The sequence below is a fragment of the Plectropomus leopardus genome, chromosome 3 (genome assembly GCF_008729295.1).
Source record: "Plectropomus leopardus isolate mb chromosome 3, YSFRI_Pleo_2.0, whole genome shotgun sequence".
Taxonomy (NCBI): domain Eukaryota; kingdom Metazoa; phylum Chordata; class Actinopteri; order Perciformes; family Serranidae; genus Plectropomus; species Plectropomus leopardus.
In genome coordinates this window covers 14812954-14837304 of record NC_056465.1, presented here as the reverse complement: position 1 = coordinate 14837304, position 24351 = coordinate 14812954, and the positions used below count along the sequence as shown (strand labels likewise).

The window sequence follows — 24351 nt, the reverse complement described above, 5'->3', positions numbered from 1 at the left end:
TCAAAAAAGTCCAAATTCTAATTGTCGTATAAATATTGTCGCAGCGACTGTTGTCTTCAATGTAACAGAAAAATACTGGACTGATAATTTGAATGCGCGTCTTTCCATCGCTGCAGAATCAAATCTGAAATCTTAGGTTACAGATATGAGGCTTTGTTGCTAATGGAAGCGCATCATTGCTGACACACACAGGAATACGCATTTCCTCACACATCTCATCACTGTCAGCCACCTGCTGTGCCAGTCTCCCTCGTAATTGTTGGAGCAGAGGGAGAGAGGTGTCCAAGGGGAGAAAGAGAGGGAGATCCTCTTTAGTTGGTCTTCAAGTGTTTTTGTGAGGATATACTGTATTAATGTGAGTGTTTGATTAAGTGCACGGATGAATGTGCGCTGCCAGATTATGTCCAGAGGAGAGACGGCCCACTGAGATTCTACTGCAGTCATCTTGACTTCCCACTGGAAGCTGTGACAGGGACTCTGTCAAAATCTGCCCCGATAGGGAACAAGAACTTTTCTGTCTCTGTGCAGTCAGTGTTTGACACATTTTCTAGTGAAGACTAAAATGAAGAAGCCGCCTACAAGTTGGTGATGTGCTTGGCACTTTTTGAGCAATGTCAAAGGGTTACATTTGTAGCTACATGCAACAAAGTGAGGCAATCTCCAGCTGGCAAGAATTTTTTGTGTTAGTATTAATAGTTCGCCAGACGTTGTGGGTGAGCTGACGAAGAGGCCAATTGACAAATAACATTTTTAATTGCACTCTGCAAGCAGTTGCTTTAAGTGATCCAGTGTGTAGGATTTAGTGGCGTATAGCAGTGAGACTGCAGATTGCATATAGGAGAAGTGTGATGGCTGATGCAAAAATACAAATGGTCCTGTCTACAGCCAGTGTTTGCTTAGTCCAATCTGAGCTACTGTAGAACAACAATTAATGAAAACATAGTCAGGAATATTATATACCATTTCTGCCGGTAAACACCATTAACCCCTGTGCTCTGGACCTTAAAGTGACCTTTGGTTCCTTCTGTTTGTCAGCAGAATTAGGGAAAAACTTTTGGCCTCTTTTTCATGAAGCTTGATGGAAGGATGGGCCAAGCAAGAACCCATGTCATTCTTTTGAAGCAAATCTGAATCTCAGGGCTGATAAACACACAATTTTCATTAAAATCTCGAGATTGGATATTTGGCCTTAAAATACCATACATCTTAATATCCATTAAATTGTAAAGTTGAGTAATGACGAACCTAGCTCACTGTGGAAATGCGATGACTCCCTGTCACAATCCACATTCACAGGTACCAGTAATCCTCTTGGGTAGCCTACACACGTGATTGCTCAAACTTCATACAGAAAGTACTTATAGTAACTAAATATAGTAACTAAAGAAAGTAACTTAAGATATTCAAGAATTTCACCTATGTAGAATAACTACTGGTCATATAATAACCTACATATAAACAGCAAGAAATACGAAAAAAAAACCCAGCAATACTGTGATCCACTTTGTATTCTGAGTCGTCAAATTAAATAGTTTTAAAATACTATACCCTGAATAAAGAAGCGGTCCACTGAACAAAGTGACTAATCACAGAAGAAGAGAGGTAAAGTCTTCTGTGTTAACAGCTGTCTGGCTCATCGAGGGGAAGCGTATCTCTGGTCTTATCTACGAAGGAACCTGCTGTGCTAAAGGTCTACCTAGAGGACATGATCCGTGATGCCGTCACCCACACCAAGCACACTCTTTGCCTCGAATACTGTCGAAGCTCTCAAGAGGCAGGGACACACTTATATGGCTTTGGTGGACTAACAGATTTATTCATTTATTTGGTGTGTTTACCACAGGACATTTTAGCCATTGGTATTTTAATCTGCCAGAAAAACTACATGCGATGCTTTCAAAAAAAAAAAAACAACCAGCATATACTGACTAATGTTAACCCAGACAAAGTGCTCGCTTTACATAATTCTAATAGTTCTGGAATTATATCAGATTTTCAAGTCATTTAAGATTGGACTATTAGCCTTAGCAGAGTTTCTGTTCCCTCCAAGTGCCCCTCTAATTTGTCTCTGTAACTCAGACAAATGCAACTATTTGCGATGCAATGCTTAGAAATCAGATGATGTTGTCCTCAGGTGCTGTAAAAATGTTTATACTCTCGATGGCACAGGGTTACCTGTCATCTATTGTAACTAAAAGACAGCTCCTCTTATTCTGTGTCTCCTTTATGGTAATATTTACACAGCAGTATTGAGTGTCTTCTGTGTGGAAGGTGGCAGATTCACACTAACCTGCTGTATTCTGTATGGATGGATTCCATTTGGATCCATATGTGGATACATTGTCTTTTTCCTTAACACTAGCAATTAACAAGCTGTCAAACACATACTGTACATTCTCCAGTACTATTGTGGGACCCTTGGTTAAGGAAGTAAAAATAATAATGTGTAAAAAAAAAAAAAAAAATCATCTGTACACTATATTCTTTGTTGTATCATTTTATAACTGTGCGTGCTCCTGAAGATGAAACATTCATCAAGATCACATTCAAGATTAAAATTCCTGCTGAAGCAAAACTGCAGATAGAGGCTGGGAGAAAATCAGAAACCTTTGAGCAATGACTGTATTAATGGCCACAGATCCTGTTTCATATTGGTCCAGAAAGACACTTTATGTCTTCTGGAATTCATGGAGATTTACTACAACATTTCAGGGAGATCAGAAATGCTCTAAAACAGATGAAGGGCATGTAATTGGTATATGGATTTCACATACATACTTGACTGTGCAAACCTTTGCATAAGACAAGGCCTATTTCTGACCAGAAATATCTCTTTATACATCCCTTGATATCATGTTAGTTATACAAACACTGCAACCCAATGCTTCCTATGTAATACTATGTAAATAAATGAAAACCAAGTCAACAAGCTCCAGCATCTCCGAGCAGCTCATCATCATCAACACTGACAGCTCCTCCAACCATGTTTATTTATCATTAGTTAAGCAATTTGCCCAAACACATAAGCCTAACGCAGTATTTATTTCGAAAGCATTGAATCAGAAAAATAAGAATTTCACTGTGCTTGTTATGCAAGCGGGCTGCAGACTTCACTGTCTGCATGCACATTTAAACAATAAAAAGTGAGTCAGTTGCTAACCGTGGCAGAAATGGCATGCTATATTTTCTATTCTGAGACAGGCGGGAGGGATTCTTCACCTATTTCCACTCAGCAAAAGTCTCCTCATCCTTTTCACTCTTCCTTACCATTCCCATCTGCCTCTGCTCTGCTTGCTTGCATTTGTTTTCCAGAGGATACAGTTTTCTCGCTGCTCCAGCAAACTGAAAAATTCTTCCCTCTCATACGCCTGCACCCTTCTTCTCACTCTCTCCTCTTCCTTTCTCAACTCTATGTCTCTATATCTCTGTATAACTCTATATCTCTAAGTTTTCGAAGCAGTGCAGCAGAAAGGACTACCACACTAGAGGAAAACGCATAAGCTAAGAGAAGCTTTTGTGGATTTTTCTGTTTTGGTCCACTTGAATTTTAGACCACAGCTCATTCCACAACAAAAACATAAGTAAGTGTGTACTGATTTGATGTGTACACAAAACTTTGGACATACAGTGAATCGACTTGTTTTTATTGTCTCTCGCAACCTGCTTTAATCAATAAGTCATATACCTTGATAGCAGTGAACTGTTCTAACATACTGTAGCACCTGTTGAAGTGTTTTATGTATTTACTTTCTGTAACACTCTGTCTTATTGTCTTTCCCTTCTTTCTCCCTACATTTCCTGTCTCTGTTTCCTCACATCTTTGTATTTCAGATGGCAGCCCTGCAGAGTCCGTTCTATGGGGATAAGATGAACCTTTACTCCCTTTGTAAGAAGATAGAACAGTGTGACTATCCCCCTCTTCCCTCAGATCACTACTCAGAGGAGGTAAGTACTGTACCAGTCCCCTTTCACTGCTATGGTAAGTAGATACTGATCTGCTCAAAGTTTGAAAAGGAAACATCTCTCAACCACTGAACTCCTCTAAGAGAAAAATCTTAATATCTTATGATAAAGCATTTATATAAGTGAACTACTGTTTTAAGCAGTAGTGGCCGGTTTGTCTTTGCCGTACCAGTTTGCTGATTTTTACTTGTTTTGACCATTAAAGTATTTTTTTTTATATGTAAGTGAAATCCACCCAGCTGTCTGAGCTACAGCACAGTATGATATTGCTTTGTGATCAAAAGACCGGCTATGACTTTAACCATTTGAAAATTAAATGCACATATCAAAAGCATGTGGGCATGCTACAAAGTGGGGTGAAACTGAATGGGCTGGAGTGTCATGTTTCTCTTACTAAATGTTAAATCATCTGCTGTAGTTCTGCGTAGACTTACCCATGCACAAAAATGTAATATAGTCGGGCTGTGGTTAAAGATTGCCTTATTGCTGATTGCTGGTGACGCATGGCTTTGTGTTTGCATGCCCTCTTTGTGTGGGTGGCATTTTTTTCTCTAACATTTTCTGTCTTTTTTCTTCTTAAATGCATTAAACAAAGTGCACACACGTGCAAAAACTCAAAGGCACACACGCATATACACTGCAGGCATTACATCCATTTAGCAGTGACACTGTGCTTTGTTATGAGCACACTAAAGCTTTGTGAGTTATTGCATTTACTTCATAGTAAACAATTAATACAGCTGTATGAATTCTGCCTCGATTGGTTAGTTCCTAGCCACCAAAAAAAAAAAATTGTCAGTATTTTCAATGCCTTCCTGTCAGACAACTCTTTTCGACCGGAATCTGAAGCTGTTATCTCGAAGCTACCAGACTCCATCAGTTAGCATGTGAGGTTAAGTGCTGTAAATATTGCAAATGTAGCACACGCTAAGACAGATATTGAGTGTTTTTAGGTGCCTTCAATATGTTGCTTAACTTCCATGCTGGTAAATTTGGTTTATCAAAGATACTAATAAAGCAACACAGTAAATAAGATAAGCACGGCAGAGTTGCCAGGGAGATTGGGCCACTGTATTCCACTATATATCTCAGTTCCTAGCTTACTGGTTTCACATAATTCGTTGTCTAGAAGTGACTGTTGTTGTTCGCACGACTTCATGGTGATCCAGTTTATATCTACTGGTAATTAATTAAGTTATTCTTCTCTGAACTGAAGGAAGATCTGTCTGCAATATTTGAACTTGTTAAAGTTGTTTAATCCATTGAGGTGAACATACATTGTTTTTGGGTGAAGTTGCATTTTTGTTATGTTGGTTTCATGGCAGGATGGAAATGAAAGAAAACAAATGAGTTCCTTGAGCGTGAGGAAAAATACATTTAAAGATCTAAGACCTTTTGGCATAACTGCATCAAACATGTATTTGTATTTACACACATATCTAGTTAAAGGCATACATGCTATCTAGGTATGGGGCTGGAAACAAACAGCTACAGTCCTTAAAGCAAAAAAAGTGCACAATCTATTGTGTCCTTTAACTGCATGCCTTCCACTCTGCTTTCAGAGTGTCTGCACACTTAAGTCCACCGTGGCTAATTTTAAGTGGCTTTCCTGATTCGTTTCTCTTTAGTCATTCGTAAACCCTGATGAGAAGCTTTTATCATACTGTGGTATTTACTTCATTAGGCTGATAAAGGCTAATTGCAATGTGTCTCCAGCCTCTGTAGTGTCTATGTGTGTTTTTTCTATGTGCAAGAGCAATTGTGCAAGTGTATATTTTGCTACAAGAGCTCTCTACGCACACACACACACACACACACACACACACACACACACACACACACACCACGCTGAGCTTCTGCGTTGCCCCACATGTCACCCCCATCCAGGAGAAAGGGAGACAAAGCGAAAGAGAGAGGGAATGATAGAGCGAGAGACAGGGCGATGGAGAGATGGAGATGAGGGGGGTGCCTGCAGCGCCTGTCTGGATGTAAACAATGCTCCTGAAGGATCGGCAGCAAACTGTCAGCTGCTCATCTTTGTTGTGTCATTTTAACCATCTCCGTCTATGCTTCCCCCCCACGCCTCCCTTCACCAGCTTCTACTCCCCCCTCCCTCCACCTGACACTCCCCCGTCCCACTCGCCATGCAAAGAAGCCCCAGCCTCTCCCCCCCCCCCCCTCCACCTGACCCTCCCCCCCCCCACTCCATCTCCATCTCCATTCTGTGGGACTAATTCTCAGACTGTCTGAATTTGCATCTTTCTCTCTCACACACATAAACACAGCGGCTGACGAGAACTCGTCCAAGCCGGTGCCACGCAACAGCGGCCAGGAAGTCGGAAGACGGTTACCATAGCGACCTTGCGTAGATGTTATTTTTTTTCCTCTTTCCTCTCCATCTTTTATTCTCTTCTTTTTTTTTTTTTCTTTTTTAATGATGGCGGTGGCTGTTCCGCCTGCGAGCCTGTCTATCTATCTGCTCCAATCAGCCGCTTCGCTCGGCTTCAAGTGTAAGTGCTGTCTCCGGATGGCAATGGGGTGGCAGCAGCATGTGCATGTGGGTGTGTGTGCGTGTGTTTGTGTGTGGGCTCAGGTAATATTAGATTCAGACCAATAAGAGATCAGTGCACTTACAGCCTGGCATCTTTGTCTCAGCTTGATTACTTGTTGCCTTGTTATCGCTTTTGTGGAAACAGCTCATCTAGCGGACATTAAAAGATGAGCGGCTCTCTGTTAGCAGGGGTTTGTTCATTTCTGGAGCTGCTCTTTTACAGATCAGTCTCACTTCAGTTGTCATTGACTGTAATATTTCTCTCTTTACCTCCCAACCAACAACCCCCTGTTTCCCTTTCACCAGCTGAGGAACTTGGTAGATATGTGCATCAACCCCGACCCGGAGAAGAGGCCGGACATCACCTACGTGTACGACATTGCCAAACACATGCAGAGCCTGACACAGGGCAGCTAAGCCCAGAGTTACACACATATAGCTTGCAGAACTCCTTCCCACTTCCCTCCTCGCTTTTTCATGCTGGACTCGTACACATCTGTCAGCTTTTATACAATAACTAACTCCAGAGTTTAGCTTCTTGTGATAAGTAGTACTTGTAAGAGATTTATTTTAAAGGTGATGGTACAGTCTATAACATGACTGACACCCAAACCTTTCCTACCCTAGGACAAAGTTTATAGAGATTAGACTTTTTTTGTTAGATGGACCTCCCATTTCTTAGACTTCAATAATGGTACAGCACTGAATATCAGTGTATGGTAACCCACTGATGTGTTATTTGCGGTCTTTAAAAAGTACGTCCTCTGTATTTTCATGTAGTGAAGTAAAGCCGTTCTTCAGCAGCTGCCATGCGCACTGGCTATTTACAGCAGATATACTGGAAAATTAGTAAAAAAAAAGAAAAAAAAGGTGTTGAGTGTTACTTGTTACCTATCATCAGGATGATTCTTCATATATATATATATATATATAGTTCATCTCATGAGTACAGCTGCAACGACTGCTTTTTTCATAGATCAATCGAAGATAAATTGTCAACTATTGGATAATTGATTAATCTTTTTTTTTCAAGTAAAAATGCCAAACTTATGCTGGTTCCAGCTTATTTTAATAGAGGGATTTGCTGTTTTCCTATGGGTTTGGGACTGTTGGTTGGACAAAAGAAGCATGTCTAAGATTTGGTCTCCAAGAATTGGGATGAGCATTTTTACTTTTTCTTTTTACACTTCATAAACTAAAAAACTAAAAGATGTATTGTGAAAATAATTAGTAGTTTAATCGATAATGATAATAACAGTTGCAGTCTCACTCATGGGATGTGTGGTCAGTAAATGAGACTATGGAACCTCTGAGAACAATAGTCAAATTGGAGTGATAAGTTTTTCCTTCAATGCCAGCAAAACTGAGAGACAGACAACTGAGTGTTTTGATAGTTGAAGCGTTGTTGTGTTGCACTTTTTACCCTGGTATTGGAGGCTGGCAGGGTGATCATGTCTAATGAATGTATTAGGAAAGGAAGGATCATTTAGAGGGTAGAGTAGAGACGTGCTGGGGGGAGAACATGGGCAAATGTCTCCACAACACTTCGAATGTAAGTCATTTTGACACCAATGTATTGTCTTTGAAAAATTCAGAATGTCTCTGTTTTGACAGCTTAGAAAGAGCGGGAGAAGTTGCAAGAAAAGCAGTTTTACGTTTGCTGTTTACCTTTGTCACTGACACCAAAAGATTTACTCCTTGGTTCAACTTCAGCAAGGTATTGAAAAAAACCCAATGAAGACATAAAGAAAAATCAAAGTCGAAACACATAGTTCTCCATCATGTTCCAGTGGCTGCATTTGACCCACCAGATAGGTTGTGGAAAAATGTTGTGATTGTAAATGTTGCTGTGTAAGTTTGCAGTGTAGTTGTCTTGTTAAGTAACACGTATGTTGAAGAGATAGCAGATCCTTGCCTTGTGTAGCCGTCCATGTCATGAGTAAATCACAGCGTGCCTACTTAACTTATGTCCTCAGTTGAGAAACCAAAGAAAAGTCACACATAGAGAGAGCAGTTTATATATATGTTAAGGTATCTTTTATGGGAAGTATATCAAAGAATTGTACTGAAAAGAAAAAGAAACAAGCACCAATGGGACTCATCTTGTTTTACTGTACATAGTGAAGAAGTTCCTATAGATTTAATACTGTAGGGTTTTAGTGACCCTTTATTCATTTGGAGGAAGGAAACAGTGGTATATGTGTTTTTTTTTTGGTTTTTTTTTTTTACAGTGAAAACGTTTACACCAGTGGGTCACAAATGACCAGCACTGACTACCACTGGTTTACATGACAATGATACCACATAAAAGGTATAGTAAGTAAACAATGATGGATAACACTTTATTTCAGTGTCTTATGAGTTCTCTTTTAACAGTATCAAATAGCCTGGTAACCGCTCATTGAAATTATTGTACATGTATGCCCATGCTTTTCATGTTTGTTTTTTTTAATTGACATGTAATACTATAAACATGTAATACAAAATCAAAGCTTATAGCTGCAAGAAAATGTAAGTTATTTTGTCTTGGTTAACAGAATATTTTGATAGTGTGTTGATAGTATTTGTCTAAGACCTTGCAAATACAGTGTTTGCAATTTTTGTTTGCAGTTGTACACCTTGTTTTCACCCCTATTGCAGTAAAACTTTTTTCCATTTCATTTATCTCAAATTTTCATCCTCTTCACATACATTGCTGTTAGTGCTCTATGCTTTCGTTCTCTCAACAAGAGCATCTGTATAGCACAAAAACGTTTAGTATTTAAAGCACGTTTTAGATTTTTAACTTTTATTTTGTACAGAACTCCCTTAAGAAATTGGTAGTTTTTTAACAGCAAAATACGAAAAAATGCCGAGGCTTTTTGTATTGGCTTGACAGATACAGTACATTTTTACTGATGATGATGATGATGATGGTAGTAACTCTTGAAAAGATGTAATAGATTTTGAACCCAACGGATGTATCTTGCTTTTATTTGTCACCTTGTTAGTTAACAACATGCAATACGTGTTGCACAGTTAAGTTTCGTTGCCTTCAAAAAAATATGTGCAGTAATGATAACGTTTTCTGTTAATGTTCAGTGAGTAACTTTTATAAAAAAAATAAACTTTGTCATATTTGCTGAAACCTACACTATAACCTCTCAGCGGTACATGAAATGGAAGATTTATGCAAAAACATGGTACCTCTGCTGCTTCTAGTGCTCCTTATGGCATTTGCAAGAATCCGCTACATCTGAACAAAAACAACCAATCATAGCCAGGAGGAGTTTCTAATGTATGCAAATCACACTGTGCTGCCAACAACAATGTACATGGTAAAGACAAGTAAACAGAAGAAGACTGATGGAGGAAAACTTGCATTGACTTTCACCGAAGAAGATTGACGTTTTCTCTGATTGTTTATTTTAGTTCAGGTGCAAGCAGATTATCTGTCTCATGCACTGCTGTCAGGATATAGTGACAACTCAGCAAATATGACAAAAAGTTTGCTTTTTTACAGAATATATACCTACTGTAGCTTGAACACACAGAAATGGAGATCATGGTGTGTTTTTTTGTTTTGTTTTTTGGGGGGTGGGATTGTTAAGTAAAGTCACTTTAAGGATTATGGCCATTTCTTGTTAAGGATAATTTTTGTTTTTACTGAACATGTGCTCTCCTGTGTCACCGCCTTTTACTCATGGCTCAGTTTACTTTTCCATGGGCCCTCTGAAGGTGGTATGGAAGAGTCCTGGGGTTTTCCAGAAAGCAAATTATTGCAATTAATATTTATTGTTTTGATAGTTTGGCTGTTTCTGAACATTTCATGTCAAGTTAAAGACCCTCATCACAAACACCTTGTATGCTTACTAAATGTAATAAAGCTTTGAAATTCCTTTTGGACAGTAGATTGCGTGCTTGGAGCTCTTACCAGGTATTCATGAGTTTCACATCTCATCACCTGGTTGCCAAGACATAAAACACTACTGAAACAGGACCTGCTGTAACGTTGGTGCAACGCTGAACCGAGCCTGGCCAATCGCGGCAACACACCTGTAGCTATGGACCAATTGGGTCATTTGTATGGAAGGACTAAACTTTGAAGGCCTGGTGAGCAGTGCTCACTGTGAAAGGGCAGTTTACTCTGACTTTACTGCAAGACTTTAGATTTTTCACTTTGAAGAAAAACTAGCAAATGACAGCTTCTAAATGGTAAGTTTACTCTTAAAACTTCAATTTTTGTCTGTTACAAACTGTGATAAAGATAATCTCACACTGACCAAAAATCATCGTTTTTGTCTGGTTTCCAATAATTACATCCTGCAGTGACTTTTATGTTGGTCATAAAGTTTATGTAATATGCAGTATTTTCTAGTGATGGAAGACCATCTGAACATAAATTAGATTTTAGTGGCTACCATAGATTGTATAAATATATTAGATTAGCCATCATTGGTTTATGGTCTCTTGTTCTAAAGAGAGGGGAAGAGTGAGGGGTGGATCTGACTGTGAGCCAAAGGTGATGCTTAGCAGACAGCCTGTCACTCAAAACTGTCACTCCCTTAATTGTGCGTAACTTTAAGCACTAACAGAATGTGAACTAGTGAGTTGTGTAAACATTCACCCCCATACAGTTGTCATGAACAGCAAAATTGGCTATAGAGACCAAAATGTTTTTTTTTTTGGACCGGGCTATAATCATTTATTTCTGCTGATGAACTACAGTTCTTTGCTTCATGTCTTAGCCTCCCAGTTTGGCGCATTGTGACTACACAGAAAAAACTTAGGTGAAAGTGAAATAGTTTTTAATTTTTGATTAATAAGTACAAAGCATAAGCTGGTCTGATACAATGTTCATTGTTCGGATACATTACACTGTTACATTTACAAATGTGATTTAACAAAGTGTAAAGATTATACTGTTTGGTAAACTGTTTATCCACAGCCATCCATAGACCCAGAGGTTTTCATACGATGATCAAAAATAACTGCTTTAAAAAAATGTTGGACCTCTTTCAAGCAAGGCATTATCAATGTTATCTTTTCTTTATCGTGCTTTTGCCAGCGTAAAGACAGTGCTTCTTTATAGAATCGTGTCACATAAGTAGTCATGGTTTGGTTGCTCCATCGGACCTTTCTTCTTCAGCAGGTCTTAAGGGCGCCCTTCATATCGAGGCACATTAACATAAACTACAGACAGAAACAAAATATAGTGCTATTTGTTGGGTAGTCATCAAACAATGCAGTGCGCTTTATTGTGAAATATTACAAACAAATTTTGTTCAAGTTGCTTTAACCTCCAACTTGTTATGAGCAGAAATAGCCTACTGTCCTGCTTTAAAACAGAATTCTGAATAGAAGCATTGCATTAAATCAGATGATGTAATAAGTTAACAGCTAAAATATAATTGATCATTTGTAGCTGCTGAATGTGATTATTGTTTGTTACTTACTCAAAGACTATTAAAAACAAAGTCTACTCACTTGCTGATTCAAGCATCACATCTTCATTCACACCACTGAGGAGGAAAAAAGAGATTGGCTGTATTAAACAGAATTTATATGCTGTATATAATATTGAGGTTAAAACTTCAATGTTTTTGATTTTTTCACCTCTTTCTTACTAATGCGATTAAACAACTGAAGATTACAGCCCTGCTCTTTTGTGATTGTCCGTGAAGCTCTCAGACCTTGGATGGAGCCCACACTGTAACTAAATGAACACCCTGAAGAAATATTATCAAATTTTGGTTTAGGTTTAGGTTAAAAAGATAAAGGTAGTTAGATGATAAAGCCTAACAGATCACAGTGCAAAAGTTATCCATCATGTCACTGCCAATTGAGACAGTGGACATTGAAAATAAAGGGAAACTTCACCTTCACCAAACCCGTAGAGCAGGGCAAACCTGTATTCAGTGTTATAGTTTTTTTAAATATATTTTTTAACATAAAAGTAGCATGTGCATACATTAGAAGCTACCAAGCAAACCCTACACTTTTCAGGGTTTGATTTTGATTTCAGTGTGATCACTGTATCAAATGGGCGTCATCAGTGTTTATCAGCCTCAAAGATATTAGATATTAGGGTCAGAAGTGGCATACTACATCTTGTTAGTTCAGCCCATAAAATTGTGGCCATAGTAATAATGACAGTAATAAAGGAGTAAGTCAGGTGACATTATGTTAGTAAAAAGAGCAAGAAGTCTGAGTTGGAAGGACATGTCACATTACACTCTGTGAAAATCTAATTTTAATCCAAATCACATAGTTTTTGCACCTAAAACCAAACAAAAGTGAAACAGCTCCTGATTACAACTATTAACAGCCATTTAATGGGCTGATAATGGTGTTCTGAACCTATTAGATACAGCAGGCCCCTTCTAACCCATATTGTGATCTATAAGGCTGATAACCACTGATAATATATAATTCATTAATAACATACGACATTGATGTTACGTTCAAACTGATGCAAGAAGTTAGATGTAAAATTGTCTTTACTTTCTGGAGTTCCTACGCCTCAGAATGTAGATCATGTAGACCGCAACAGCAAAGGCCAAAAATGTGATGATGACGACCAGACAACCAATGAGAGCTTTGTCATTGTCTGTAAAATGATGGTAATAACAAGAATATCAGAGTGGTGGTATTTATTTTTAAGAAACGATAAAATAAAAAAACTTATCTGTAGTGTTGGTCAAAGCAAAATGTGTTAAATGACTTAGCTGCATTAATCAAACAGCACGTACATGAAGTGACAACAGTTATTCTCTTCGGGTTGCTGATAAAATGTCCGTTGTAAGCAATCACCTGTAAGCACAGGGTAGATTGGACCTAATATGTTTACATTAAACAGAGTTGTTTTTAGAATAAAGCCATCACGAAAATAGTAACTGTAGGCATAGAGCAGGAAATGAATCATGGCACGGCATATGATAGGAAGCCAAGCACTTTTTAAAAAACTTGTTCAACTTGAATTAAAGATTGCTTTTTCACTTAATCGTCTAAAAACAGCATTTAAAGTGAATATAAATTTGGGGCGCCTGGTGGTTCAGTTGGTAGAGCAGGCACCCCATGTACAGAGGCTGTGTCCTCGCCGCAGCGGCGCAGGTTCGAATCCGATTTCAGCCCTTTGCTGCATGTCATCCCTTCTCTCTCTCCCCTTTCACGCTATATCTCTGTCCTATGAATTAAAGGCATTGAAAAAGCCCAAAAACACATATCTTTAAAAGAATATAAATTCAACTAAACAACATAAATGTTTTGTTTTTTAAAAAACACAATTATCATTGTACTAATACATTACAATTTAACACTGAAGTCTATTATGACTCTGGACTTTCACCACCTGTAATAAATGAGGAGGTCAGAACTGACTTTTGGCAGCGTTGTGGTTAGATTTCATAGAGAATAACACTGAAAATAAGCACTGTACTTCACTTTTGGAGTTACAATGTGCTGCATATTATCATGTCTTAAACACACAGTGTATATTGGTATTAATAACAGGGAATTACAGGAAAAAGACTCAGTTAAATCACTCGATTATATAATATAATGATATTAATGGACTGCATTTGACTAAGAATTTTAACTATTGTAATTAGCTTAAATAATATTTGAAAAAAATAATTGATAATACTAAATCTTGTGTTGATATTCCAAATTAAAATAGTCATTAAAGTACTTTATTTCTTATAAGTGTCAAAGTGTGTCCCATGAGTTTTCTCATATACAGTTTTAATGCTGTGTGATCTAAAGACAGTCTTTCAAAAAGATATTTACTTTTAATGTCACAGAATTATCTTTACTGGATATTCAACAACATGCAAAATAAATGTCAAAGACAAATAGTCCATTTTTTTGTTTCTTACAGGTGTTGACTATAACCTTCTCCAAATGATACAGTTTTGGACACTTACTTCCAGGTTCAGTCTTTTGTGTAACTGGATTGTGTGAGCCAACGTTCTTGTTGTTGTATTTTGGTTGGACTTCACAAGTATAGTCGATGTACGGTTTCAGTCCTTCAATGTGACAGCTTCCTCCTGTTGGAGTACTGGTAGCTGAACCTGTAAAATAGTTTCATTAACTGTGTTGTGTTTGACCAAATAACAACAAAGACTAAATAACAGGAATATACAACTGTTTTGTTGGTATAGTATATTTATATGTATTTACATTTCACTCTTTAGATAAACTGACCAGTAAACAAATCCCCACAGACTTTCAAAAGTGCAGTCCTGTAAAATCTGTAAAATGAGAGATTTGATGTAATTACATTTACTTACCAGCGCGTTTGTGTGTGGATTTGTCTTCGGGGGAACAACTGCAGTCATATGAAAACTGTGGAAGTTCAGGAAGACCTGGACAGTTCTTGCTGCTGTTGGTCCATGTCAGATTAATGGAGGTGTTGGTTGGAGTCGCGTTGATATTTATTTCAAAATCTGTTGAAACACATCAGACATCTGTAACACTGAGCTGAGCATCTGAAGCTGCTCTTTTCTCCATGATTATCTGAGGATACAGGCGTTTTGTTCTTATCAATGCACTGAGCTACAATGATTACCAACATACCACAGTTAATCTCGACCTCGATACTGGTGTTGAGATTAATGAGGACATCGTTTTTCTTGATCTGACCCGTACAGTTGTATTTTGTGAAGGGCTCCAGCTTGGTGTCATTCTTGGTGTTACTGAGTTCAGCTTTTGAGGAGACACAAGGATGACAGCATTTCTTCAACAGTTTGTATGTTAGTGCAAAATAAGCACTTAGATTCAAATGTGGACACTTCACACATTAAACAATTAAATACTATATTCAGAACTGATTCACAAAATACACAAAGAAATACTTCGACTTCCTCTCACACCAAAAGATAATTCAGATTCAGTTTCAAATTGAAATGATTTTCAGTGTGATTTTTGTTTTACTGCCGTGTGAGAATGTAATGTGGCACACTGCCTCCATCAATTTCCATGACGATTCATTCATAATGTTGTTAACAGACAAAGTCTCTTTACTTCTAGTCTTTCCACTTACCCCGACAGTGTAAATCAATAGTGAGATCGCTGCACTTTGGCGGTAATTGTCTTTGTATTTTTGAAGGAAGTCCAGTTGGAGCTGTCTGAGGTATTTCGCTTGGATTTAAAAACTTTGCTGAATAAAGAAAACAGCACATAAATTAAACATGATGAAATAAGGTCCACACCACATTCAATTCAAACTGCACAAGGACTGTACATACCAACAGTGATTTTACTGGAGACGCTAAATGGATTTCAGCACAGCTTTCAGAAGTGAAGGTTGCAGTCAAAGTCGTGCAAATGTCGTTGTAACCAGGTTTAAAGCAGACTTTCTTCTTGTCACTTTTACAAGGTTCAGCTGAGATATTATTAGATATTGACAGGGAAGAGCTGATGTCCCAATCACTCTGGTAACAAACATATCCACGCATGCAGTCAACTTCTGTAATGTCATCTTTACCTGAAATACACAAGTGAAATGAAATGCATGAATCAGTCTGTCTCATTTTCTTAAATTAAAAGATAGTCAGATGGAAATTAACAGTGTGAATGATGATTATTACTCACTTATTCCAGTTGTCCTATATTTACTCTCAGCGCTACTAATACAAGACGCCTCGTTGTTAGTAGTGTCAATAAACGCAACACTAAGCTCATATTCAGTGCACGGCTTCAGGTGTTTAATCTCATAAGAGCTTCCACTGAAGCTCTGCGGGGTTGGTTTGCTTTGTCCCTTTTCGTTATACTTTATGCTGTAGTTGCCATCAGTAAAGTTTATCATCTTAATCCTGAAGCCAGTCTTTATGGGTGTGACAGTGTAAGAACCTGCAAAATGAAATCAACAGTTTTAAAATCTCATATTAAATATAAACCACCTTTAAATCTCAGACAGTTTGTTCATGCAGACACTGAATGTGCTGCTGAGAATCCAAACACTGTATACATTCACTGTATAAATTACCTTAATAGACGGAGAAAAATACTGGAAACCAAAATAATTAACACACATGTAAAGGTGACATGTATTATATTGTTAAAGGTTTTTTTTTTGAAGGAGTTTTTCCTTAGTCACTCTGAGGGTCCATGAGACAGAGGGATGTCGTATGCTGTAAAGTCCTCTGAGGCAAATTTTGATTTGTGATAATAGACTTTATAAATAAAATTGAACTGAACAAATTTTTAAAAAAAAGTTAAATACTCACACTTTCCAGATGAGGGACCTTGTGTTGAGGCTGGAGAGCAGATTCAAATTGGATTAGAAAAGGAAACAACAAATTATTAATATATGATTATAAAACTTTGAAATAATTTTCCATAGCAACCAAGCTGGCACCAGACATTGCTACACATTGATATTTGGTTGAATTTATGTTGTGATATCAGGTGACCAATATTCAAAATCCAGGCCAACATGTGCTTGGGAAGTCATTTTTGTTAAGGGCTGCTGCACAGTAAAGGTGTGTGCATGTCTGTGTATGTGCATGCACTTACGGCTGCCAGCTGCAGACCATTGTTTGACACCAACAAACAACGAAGCATGTTGTTTTTTAGCGTCACATCAGCTGCATGTACAGCACGTACCGTGTTACCATAAGCGGGTGGTTTTTAGCAAGACATTGGTGGCATGTCCAGCTGTGATTTTGCCACAATGGGGGGTATTTTAGGCCATAACACTTACTTTTCTAGCAATAACAAGTGATTTTGTGCCTAAACGTAACCACGGTAAACACAGCATTTTTGATACATATACAAGTAGTTTCAACATATCCGCTACATAGTGAGGTAAAATTCTAAATAGCCGTAGTTTGCTTCAAAATGTAAAACAAATGTACAGATGGCCCATTAGTTACCGTAAAATAGCCAGCTATATACAGTGTTGATGCATTCCTTATCAAAAGCGGATTCTGCAGCACCCTTAGCATCCCCCTTACTGTGCACTTAAGGATCTTAAGATTAACATCTGACGTTAATGTCAACTTAATGTAGAATGCCGAACACAGATGGCGTTCATATTTTGTTGGGTTTAAGTAACTGAAGTGTGTGTCTTCCACACATCTTATGCCAATGTTATTGTTGACGATATTTAGTCGTATGGTAAAATGGTAACATCCACACAATGTGAAATTCTAACATCATTAGACATTTAAAATATTGTAACCCCAATTTGATTAAGAAGCCAATGTGTTCTTGACGTCATAGTGATTTCTGGTGGCAGCTGGGAGCAGCAGCAGTGCTGGTGTTAAAAACAGCTTTATCTCAGTCCTGTCTAAGAAAGAATAGATGACTTATAAAGGTGAATGTTCCAACCGTTGGTAGTGAGGCTCATTGTGGTAGTGGGTGTGGTGATTGGAGGTTGAGTCTGGTTTTGAGAGGTGTTTGTCTGAGAGTCTTGTTGATTGCTGATTGCGTTTGAGGGTGGGGTGCTTGCAGGAGTGGCTGTCGAATGAAGAGCATGGTGGAGGTCACTTTCAAGAAGAAATATGTTCTGCCAACAGTCTTACCTTATATGATTCACATATCAGCAAGCCTGAATGCAACATTAATGCCCCCCCCCACCCACACACACACACACACACACACGCACACACACACATAAAAAAAAAAAAACAACTTGTAAACTGCAGCTGAATACATTACCAGATATGGTAGTTGAACTGAGTGCTGTAATTGGGGAGTTTGATGGCGAAGTGAGTGGAAGTTTGTGGGTAGTTTTTTGGGTGTCTGAAGGCTTGACAGTGGCGACTGTCATGGTGCGTGGAGTTGTTGGCCTGTCTGAAGGCATGACAGTGGCGACTGTCATGGTGCGTGGAGTTGTTGGCCTGTCTGAAGGCATGACAGTGGCGACTGTCATGGTGCGTGGAGTTGAGGTGGTGACAGATAAACCAGTTCCTGGAGGTAAATTGGAATTTGTGGCAGTGCGTGGAGGTAAGGGAGTTGAAATATCTGTGTTCCAAGGAAACAAAAATCAGGCCAAGCACAAAATCACATTGCGAGTTCCGACTGCCTTAAAAGGTGCTTCATGTAACACACATAACTTCTGTTTCCTCTTGTTACAGAGATGATGTTGCTACTCATCAGTCATTCCTCTCATTTACTCTCACCACACATTTGTTTTAATTAGAAAAGAAGATGTGATAAAAAAACATAGTAGCACTACGCAAGAGCAAATGTATGTTTAGAGGTGAAGTGGCAGTATGACGTGTCAGTAGGTCTTTACAGATACAACAGTGGAAACAGTGTAGCTGTGAGTTCAAATACTTCCTGTTTTTGGACTTTATGCTGTCTTCCTTTGGAAAAACACTAAAAAGGTAAATTAAAGGTGGCTAACTTTAATCATCCAGTGTGTAGGATTTAGGGGGATATATTGGCAGAAATAGAAAACAGTATAATAGTATGTTTTCTTTGGTGATTTGTGATAGTAGACTTTATAAATAAAATTGAACTGAACTGAATTTAAAAAAAGTTAATACTCACACTTTACAGATGAGGGGGCTTGTGTTGTGACTTCCTTATAATACATCAATGGTGTTGAGGCTGGAGAGCAGACTGGATTAGAGAGCGAAACAACAAAATATTAATGTATGATTGTAAAACTTTGAAATGCTCTTACATTCAGGGAATATTGTTTGGTTTTTCAAAATTCTGGCTCTCTGACTTTTACAGAGTAATTTGATATATCTGACAAAATTTTCAGCTAATTTCAATTTGTTAAGTACACCAAAAAGATAAGTTCACTCAACCTGGTCAAACGCTTGTTGAAAATGTTCTTACATTTTCAATTTTCAATTTTCAATTTTAAAAAATGCAAAGTATAAAGTGCCTGAAAATTGTGCTTCCCAACCATATGCTACAACAACAAGAACAGTTATCCGATTAGGAACTTCTTTTACATTTACGTTGAAGGTGGTTACTTACAGCTGGCCATAACGATGATCCAAGCCCAGAGTAGCAGGATCTCGAGACAACAGAGACCTGCCATATCCAGGAGTTAGGTTGTGCACTGCCACACAACAGTTAAATCAACTCACAGAATAATCAGATAGCCAGACCAGCAGTCACATTAAAAGGAAGAGGAAATTGTGGTTTTTTTTCACCTACTGCTATATGCTGAAAACAAAGTGTCTATGTTTTAAGTTCCATACAGTATGTCTCAATAAACCTCACCTCTGGTTCTGCAGACAGGAAATCCACTTTTCTTTGAATTTCGCATCTCTTTTCTCAGTATTTGTTTCTTTTGATATCTCTGTTATATTAGTCACTATCTTAATAAGTACAGGCTAATGTATTTGACATGTTTTTTCTTTTTTTTGGTCATTTCAGGCTCTGGCTAAAGTTAGCTACATGCTACAACTTGAAGCCCTGAGGATTTGCTCCCGATAGCAGATGACTAAAGTATTAGCAACATTTACTCTCCATAACTGAATCACTTTGTAGATACTGACACATTTTATTTTGTTCATTGTCAGACTCTGTAAAACTGTCTTTTTGAAAAGTCCCTCTTCCTTTTTGGGTTGCTTTGCAGTGTAAGCAGTTGTTGTCAATTCTGGAATAGTAACTCTGCAGGATTCTCCACAACTGAATCAGGCTTTCACCGAAAAGTTGTGCACACTCATCTGCACCAGTAGAATAGCCAATTGGAATGCACTCTCACTGAAATGACCTATGATTGGCCAAAGTCTCTCTTCACAGGCTTGATTTTCTAAGGCCTGTAAACAGAGCCATGAGGAGGGGCAGAAGTCTCGTGTTGTCTCAAGCCTCATTTACACTGTCTGTTTGAGGTGGGGATATCACGCCGTTATGCCACTTTGCTGTTCTGTATATGACGTGAGATTGCGGAAAGGGTGGACAGAGTTGTCTCGCCTCTGAGCTGAGAACGGAGGTAGTAACAGCACCGTAACGAGCCCTGTGTAAAATGTAAAGCTGGAGAGATGTGACCATGAGAAGCACAGGGGTGACGTTTTGACGGGTTTATATGTGCGACCCACCGTTAGAATTTTAAAAAGCAGCTTATAGCATAGCAGCTAATTCAAAGAAGAACAGAGGCTGTAAATGTCCGCAAACTGGGAAAACAATGAGATTCTGGAGCTCCTTACCCTCCAAGCAGAGGATGAGATCAGCCTCCAAATAATTGTCAATGACATGTTGTGCCTTTGTTATTGTTTAGAAAACCTTGCCGGCACATATTTTATATATCACGCTAGAGGCTGACACTCGTGTGTTAAACGTCATGCAGGATGCAAGATGACACAATGCAGTGTATTGCAGTGTGTAGGCTGCTGTCCTTTGGTTCTGTGTAAAAACACAAGGGAAGTGTAAAGAGGGGACTTCTTTGTGGCCCTGTATAGCATGATCTCTCTGTAAAAGTGGCTTCATTCAACTTGAACTACAATATGCTTAAAGTTTATTATGTGCTATTAACTCTATGATGCCAAAATGAAACTGCCTACCCCAGCTTTAAAGTAGTTTTCCAAAACCAAGGGGATTGTAAAAGACATTATTTCAAATGGCATTACTTGGATACACAATCTTGTTAACAAAATTTTAAATGCAATTTGACACTGCAGGTTGAGCTGTGGCCCTGTATTGGCAAGCTTACTGTATGGCCAACACTGTGCAGCTGTGTAACGCCTCTTCTTCTGTTGTGATGTTATTGTGTTTGAGGTCATTAGCTGAGTGTTTATGGTCTCCTTCCTTCTTGCCTCCCTTGAGTCACCCCCCCTCCACACCCTCATCCCATTCTGTAAGTCCCCCTCCCTACTCCACCCAACCAAACTAACCCATCCCTCTGGGTCCTTCAAATCCCTCTTGGCCAGGGAGCAGTGGGGGTGGGCACTGGCTTTTTCCCTGTAATGAACTCCACAGGGACTGCTGTTCAGTTTCATCACAGCAAAAATTGCTCCCATGGAGCCCCGAACATAGTGAAAACAAACAAAAGTAAATATCTGGAATTAATACACCGGTTGTTTGGCGCTTCCCAGCATCTGTAGCCCCACCCTCATGGACTCCCCCGCTTTTGAGTATAGAGATATTTATATGTTGCCAGAAACTAGCTTGCATTTTGTGTGTAACAGTTAAAAAAAGAAAAGTTTTTTTTTTTTTTTTTTTTTTAAGTTGGGGAGCATGCAGTTTATTACTGTTATTTGCCAAACATCCCAAATCCATGCAGTCCATCTTGTGGTGAAAAGTCTTCACTGCAGTTTTCTTTTTACTGGTGAGTCCTTTTGAAATATATAAATATGCTTTGTAGTAGAATAGAGCTTTTTTAAATGTATACACCTAAATCATTTTTGCCAATGGTGCTTGTGTTTGAAGCTATTTAATGGAGCTGGAAATTAAGAAAACATAACTGAATATAGCCTATTTCACGTGCCATCACATACTTATACAAAGATAAACATGCCTGAGTCCCAAACCTTTGCTTTTACAGATTTATCTAACCTTATGTTTATATAATTAAATATATATTTATGCTAAAATTATGAAAAAAATGAGACAAGCCCATGGAAAAAACTGCAGTTATGAAGTTTTGTATACATAATTTAGTTAACCAACTTATATTCTTGCAAGTCCAGATTTGAAACTGAATTATGCTGCAGGAAGAGTCTACCTCTGTGTGAATTTGCAGGCGCTCTTAACTTCTTGAGAACAAGAGTACAAAAAAAAAATGAGGAAGGCCTGCTCTCAGTCTTTAAATAGAATCATGATTTTCAGGGTACTTTATAAGCATGGTGTATGTGTGTTTATGTGTATATTTAAGAAAGAGCATGGAAGAAAGAGCAGAATAATCATTTGTCCCAGGTGATCTCTGAGTGTTCTGAGGCAGAAAAAATGGGGCCGTTCCAGAGGACATTGACTTAGAATTTTTTCTTCTTTTTTTTGCTTGTTTTGTTTTTAGAAGCCTGAAATATCAATATTTTTTGCACATTTGAAATAGCTTGTGGCGCAGGCTTGGCAATGGCAGCCTGAGCTTCAAACATATTAGTTTGCTGGGAGAGAAGATTCACCAGGGACAGTCTCCAAACACAAGCGGGAACAGCAGCACAGTCCTGTTCATCATTTGAAAGCTGCTATTGTTTGAACTTGAGTAACTTTAAACAGGTTAAACTCATATTTAGAATGAAACGGTTGTCTTGTAGGCCTGCTCGGTTTTCAGGTTAGAATATTTGTCAGCAGCTGCTCTCCAGGGAAATTGTTGAGAGGTTCAGGTAAAGAAAGACGGTCCCTGCAGTCATTTATCAGTTGGAAGCTGCACCCAGCAGGCCGCAACTGGCGTCACTCATCAGCACTGTTCCTGACACACTAACATATGTGGAAGCAGGCACACACACACACACACACACACACAGTAAACACCACACATAATAAGCGTGTGTATGCTGGTGTAATGAGTGACTCTTGCTCTGCATGTCCTTAATCTGCAACCACCAGGCCAGCACAGAGGGGGCACAGTAAAGTACAAGCAGCCTGCAGTGAGCTGAGCCAAAATAAAAAGCCAAGTGGCTCACTAAACCCGTCAGGGGCTCTTAAAAGGCACGCACTGCATCTCCCTCGTCCGTCCAGCAGCCCTACGGGAGGTTTATAAAACGCCGTCCTGCAAAACTAAACTCGGATGCATCACTCCAGCCTTCCGGAACAGGCGTTTTCACAAACTGTAAACTATTGGAAACAAATGCTGTCTTAAATGTGTTCAAAAGAAACCTGATCCTCAGAGACACTTTACAGGTGGCCGGGGGTGTGTCAGATGTAGACAGCCCTCCCTAACACACATGTGCACGCGCACGCACACACACACACACACACACACACACACACACACACACACAGCTGGTTTTTGCTTCCTATGTGAAACTTTGGTCACAGCACCTCCTCCTCTCTGTGGTGACCAGACCGCTGCCTGTAAATAGAGAAAGATGGCGTGGTTGATGGTTTTATGTGTGTTTCTGTGTATTTGTACATATTGAAAGAAGAAATATAATGGTCCCAAACACTAAGACAAATATGTTTACTTTCTAATGTGCAAGTATGATAATATGTGAACACATCTGTTTTTAACAACACAAAAATAATGGAAGTTTAAAATGACTTTACCTTTTGTTCAGGAGATCAGTGTTTGCATGATCCTGTTTAAATACATCTAAAATAAGAACCACAATAGCTAGAGCAGTCATTATTTTTGCAAGAGGAAGCTAAGGTTTTTGTCTTTCTTGCTATCATGTTTTACACATCTAATGATGTCACTTTGCTTACGTGTAATGCAAAAATATGCAAAAATATGCAGTGGCGCGATAGGATTGAATGATGAAACTATCACAACACCTTTGCAGTCTGCTCATAAAAATGAGCATTATCTCAAAAATGTAATCATGTGCGTAGTTTGAAGAACTCATGGAGTGTGTTGAAATAACTTGTTTGTGTTTCTACTTTTATTTCGTAACATCTGATGGAAAAACATCTGATTTTTTTCAATTATTGTTTTATTGACTAACCTAAGCTTATAGCTTACTGCCCAGATTTTGGGGATATAAAGCATGAAGAAACTCCAAGAAATGACATCACAATGAGCAAAAATATAAATGTAGGCCCAGGCAGACTATTTCTATTGTGGACTTCAAAGGTTAACATTCCTGAATCACTGCATTGATAACATCACTAAGCTACCAGTAACATCCAATAAATCCAGTAAAATCTATTTGCACCTTTAAATAAATGAATGCATTAACACTGTGCACGAGGAGTTAATCTGCATAACGCAAATGGGATCATCAAAACATTTAAGGACAAACGCAAATCAAATATTTAGATCCTGCTGACAACACACTGAATTAAAACCA

At 38.5% G+C, this 24351-nt stretch overlaps 2 protein-coding genes and 2 long non-coding RNA genes across 5 annotated transcripts in view; 1 reads left to right on the top strand and 3 right to left on the bottom strand.

Moving 5' to 3' along the window:
- The window catches only part of nek7 (NIMA-related kinase 7), a 69222-nt gene extending 60048 nt beyond the window's left edge, over window positions 1-9174 (top strand). The window contains exons 9-10 of the mRNA XM_042515112.1: window positions 3832-3945; window positions 6821-9174. Coding sequence (XP_042371046.1) covers window positions 3832-3945; window positions 6821-6931 — 225 coding nt within the window. The 3' untranslated portion in view covers window positions 6932-9174. The remainder of the gene's footprint in view (window positions 1-3831; window positions 3946-6820) is intronic.
- LOC121964943 lies at window positions 8690-12072 on the bottom strand. Its single transcript, XR_006107429.1, has 2 exons — window positions 11981-12072; window positions 8690-11686 (listed from the first exon to the last, which is right to left on the bottom strand). It is a non-coding gene; the product is annotated as an uncharacterized LOC121964943 (long non-coding RNA).
- A 2328-nt stretch (window positions 12073-14400) lies between these two features.
- On the bottom strand, window positions 14401-15223 carry LOC121941380. Its single transcript, XR_006105738.1, has 3 exons — window positions 15071-15223; window positions 14785-14940; window positions 14401-14565 (listed from the first exon to the last, which is right to left on the bottom strand). It is a non-coding gene; the product is annotated as an uncharacterized LOC121941380 (long non-coding RNA).
- Window positions 15224-15591: 368 nt separating this feature from the next.
- On the bottom strand, window positions 15592-19542 carry LOC121938413 (mucin-2-like). 2 transcript variants are annotated; one of them, XM_042481657.1, is made up of 8 exons: window positions 19436-19539; window positions 18995-19066; window positions 18158-18463; window positions 17828-17956; window positions 16723-16752; window positions 16088-16345; window positions 15742-15980; window positions 15592-15653 (listed from the first exon to the last, which is right to left on the bottom strand). In XM_042481657.1, the coding sequence occupies exons 1-8, from the start codon at window positions 19497-19499 to the stop codon at window positions 15642-15644; spliced, it is 1110 nt and encodes a 369-aa protein (XP_042337591.1). In that variant the 5' UTR covers window positions 19500-19539; the 3' UTR covers window positions 15592-15641. The 2 variants fall into 2 exon arrangements, with proteins under 2 accessions (XP_042337591.1, XP_042337599.1); XM_042481665.1 differs by lacking the exon at window positions 18158-18463 and having other exon boundaries at window positions 19436-19542.
- Window positions 19543-24351: the final 4809 nt, after the last annotated feature.

Bases quoted from the DNA above. Each gene is read 5' to 3' on its own strand.
- LOC121938413 (XM_042481657.1), bottom strand. From the start codon at position 19,499: ATGGCAGGTCTCTGTTGTCTCGAGATCCTGCTACTCTGGGCTTGGATC. The intron at 18,464-18,994 runs GTGAGTATTAAC...CTTGGAACACAG, and splicing joins AGCCCCCTCATCTGTAAAGT to ATATTTCAACTCCCTTACCT. The intron at 16,753-17,827 runs GTTGGAACATTC...TCTGCTCTCCAG, and splicing joins AATGAGCCTCACTACCAACG to CCTCAACACAAGGTCCCTCA.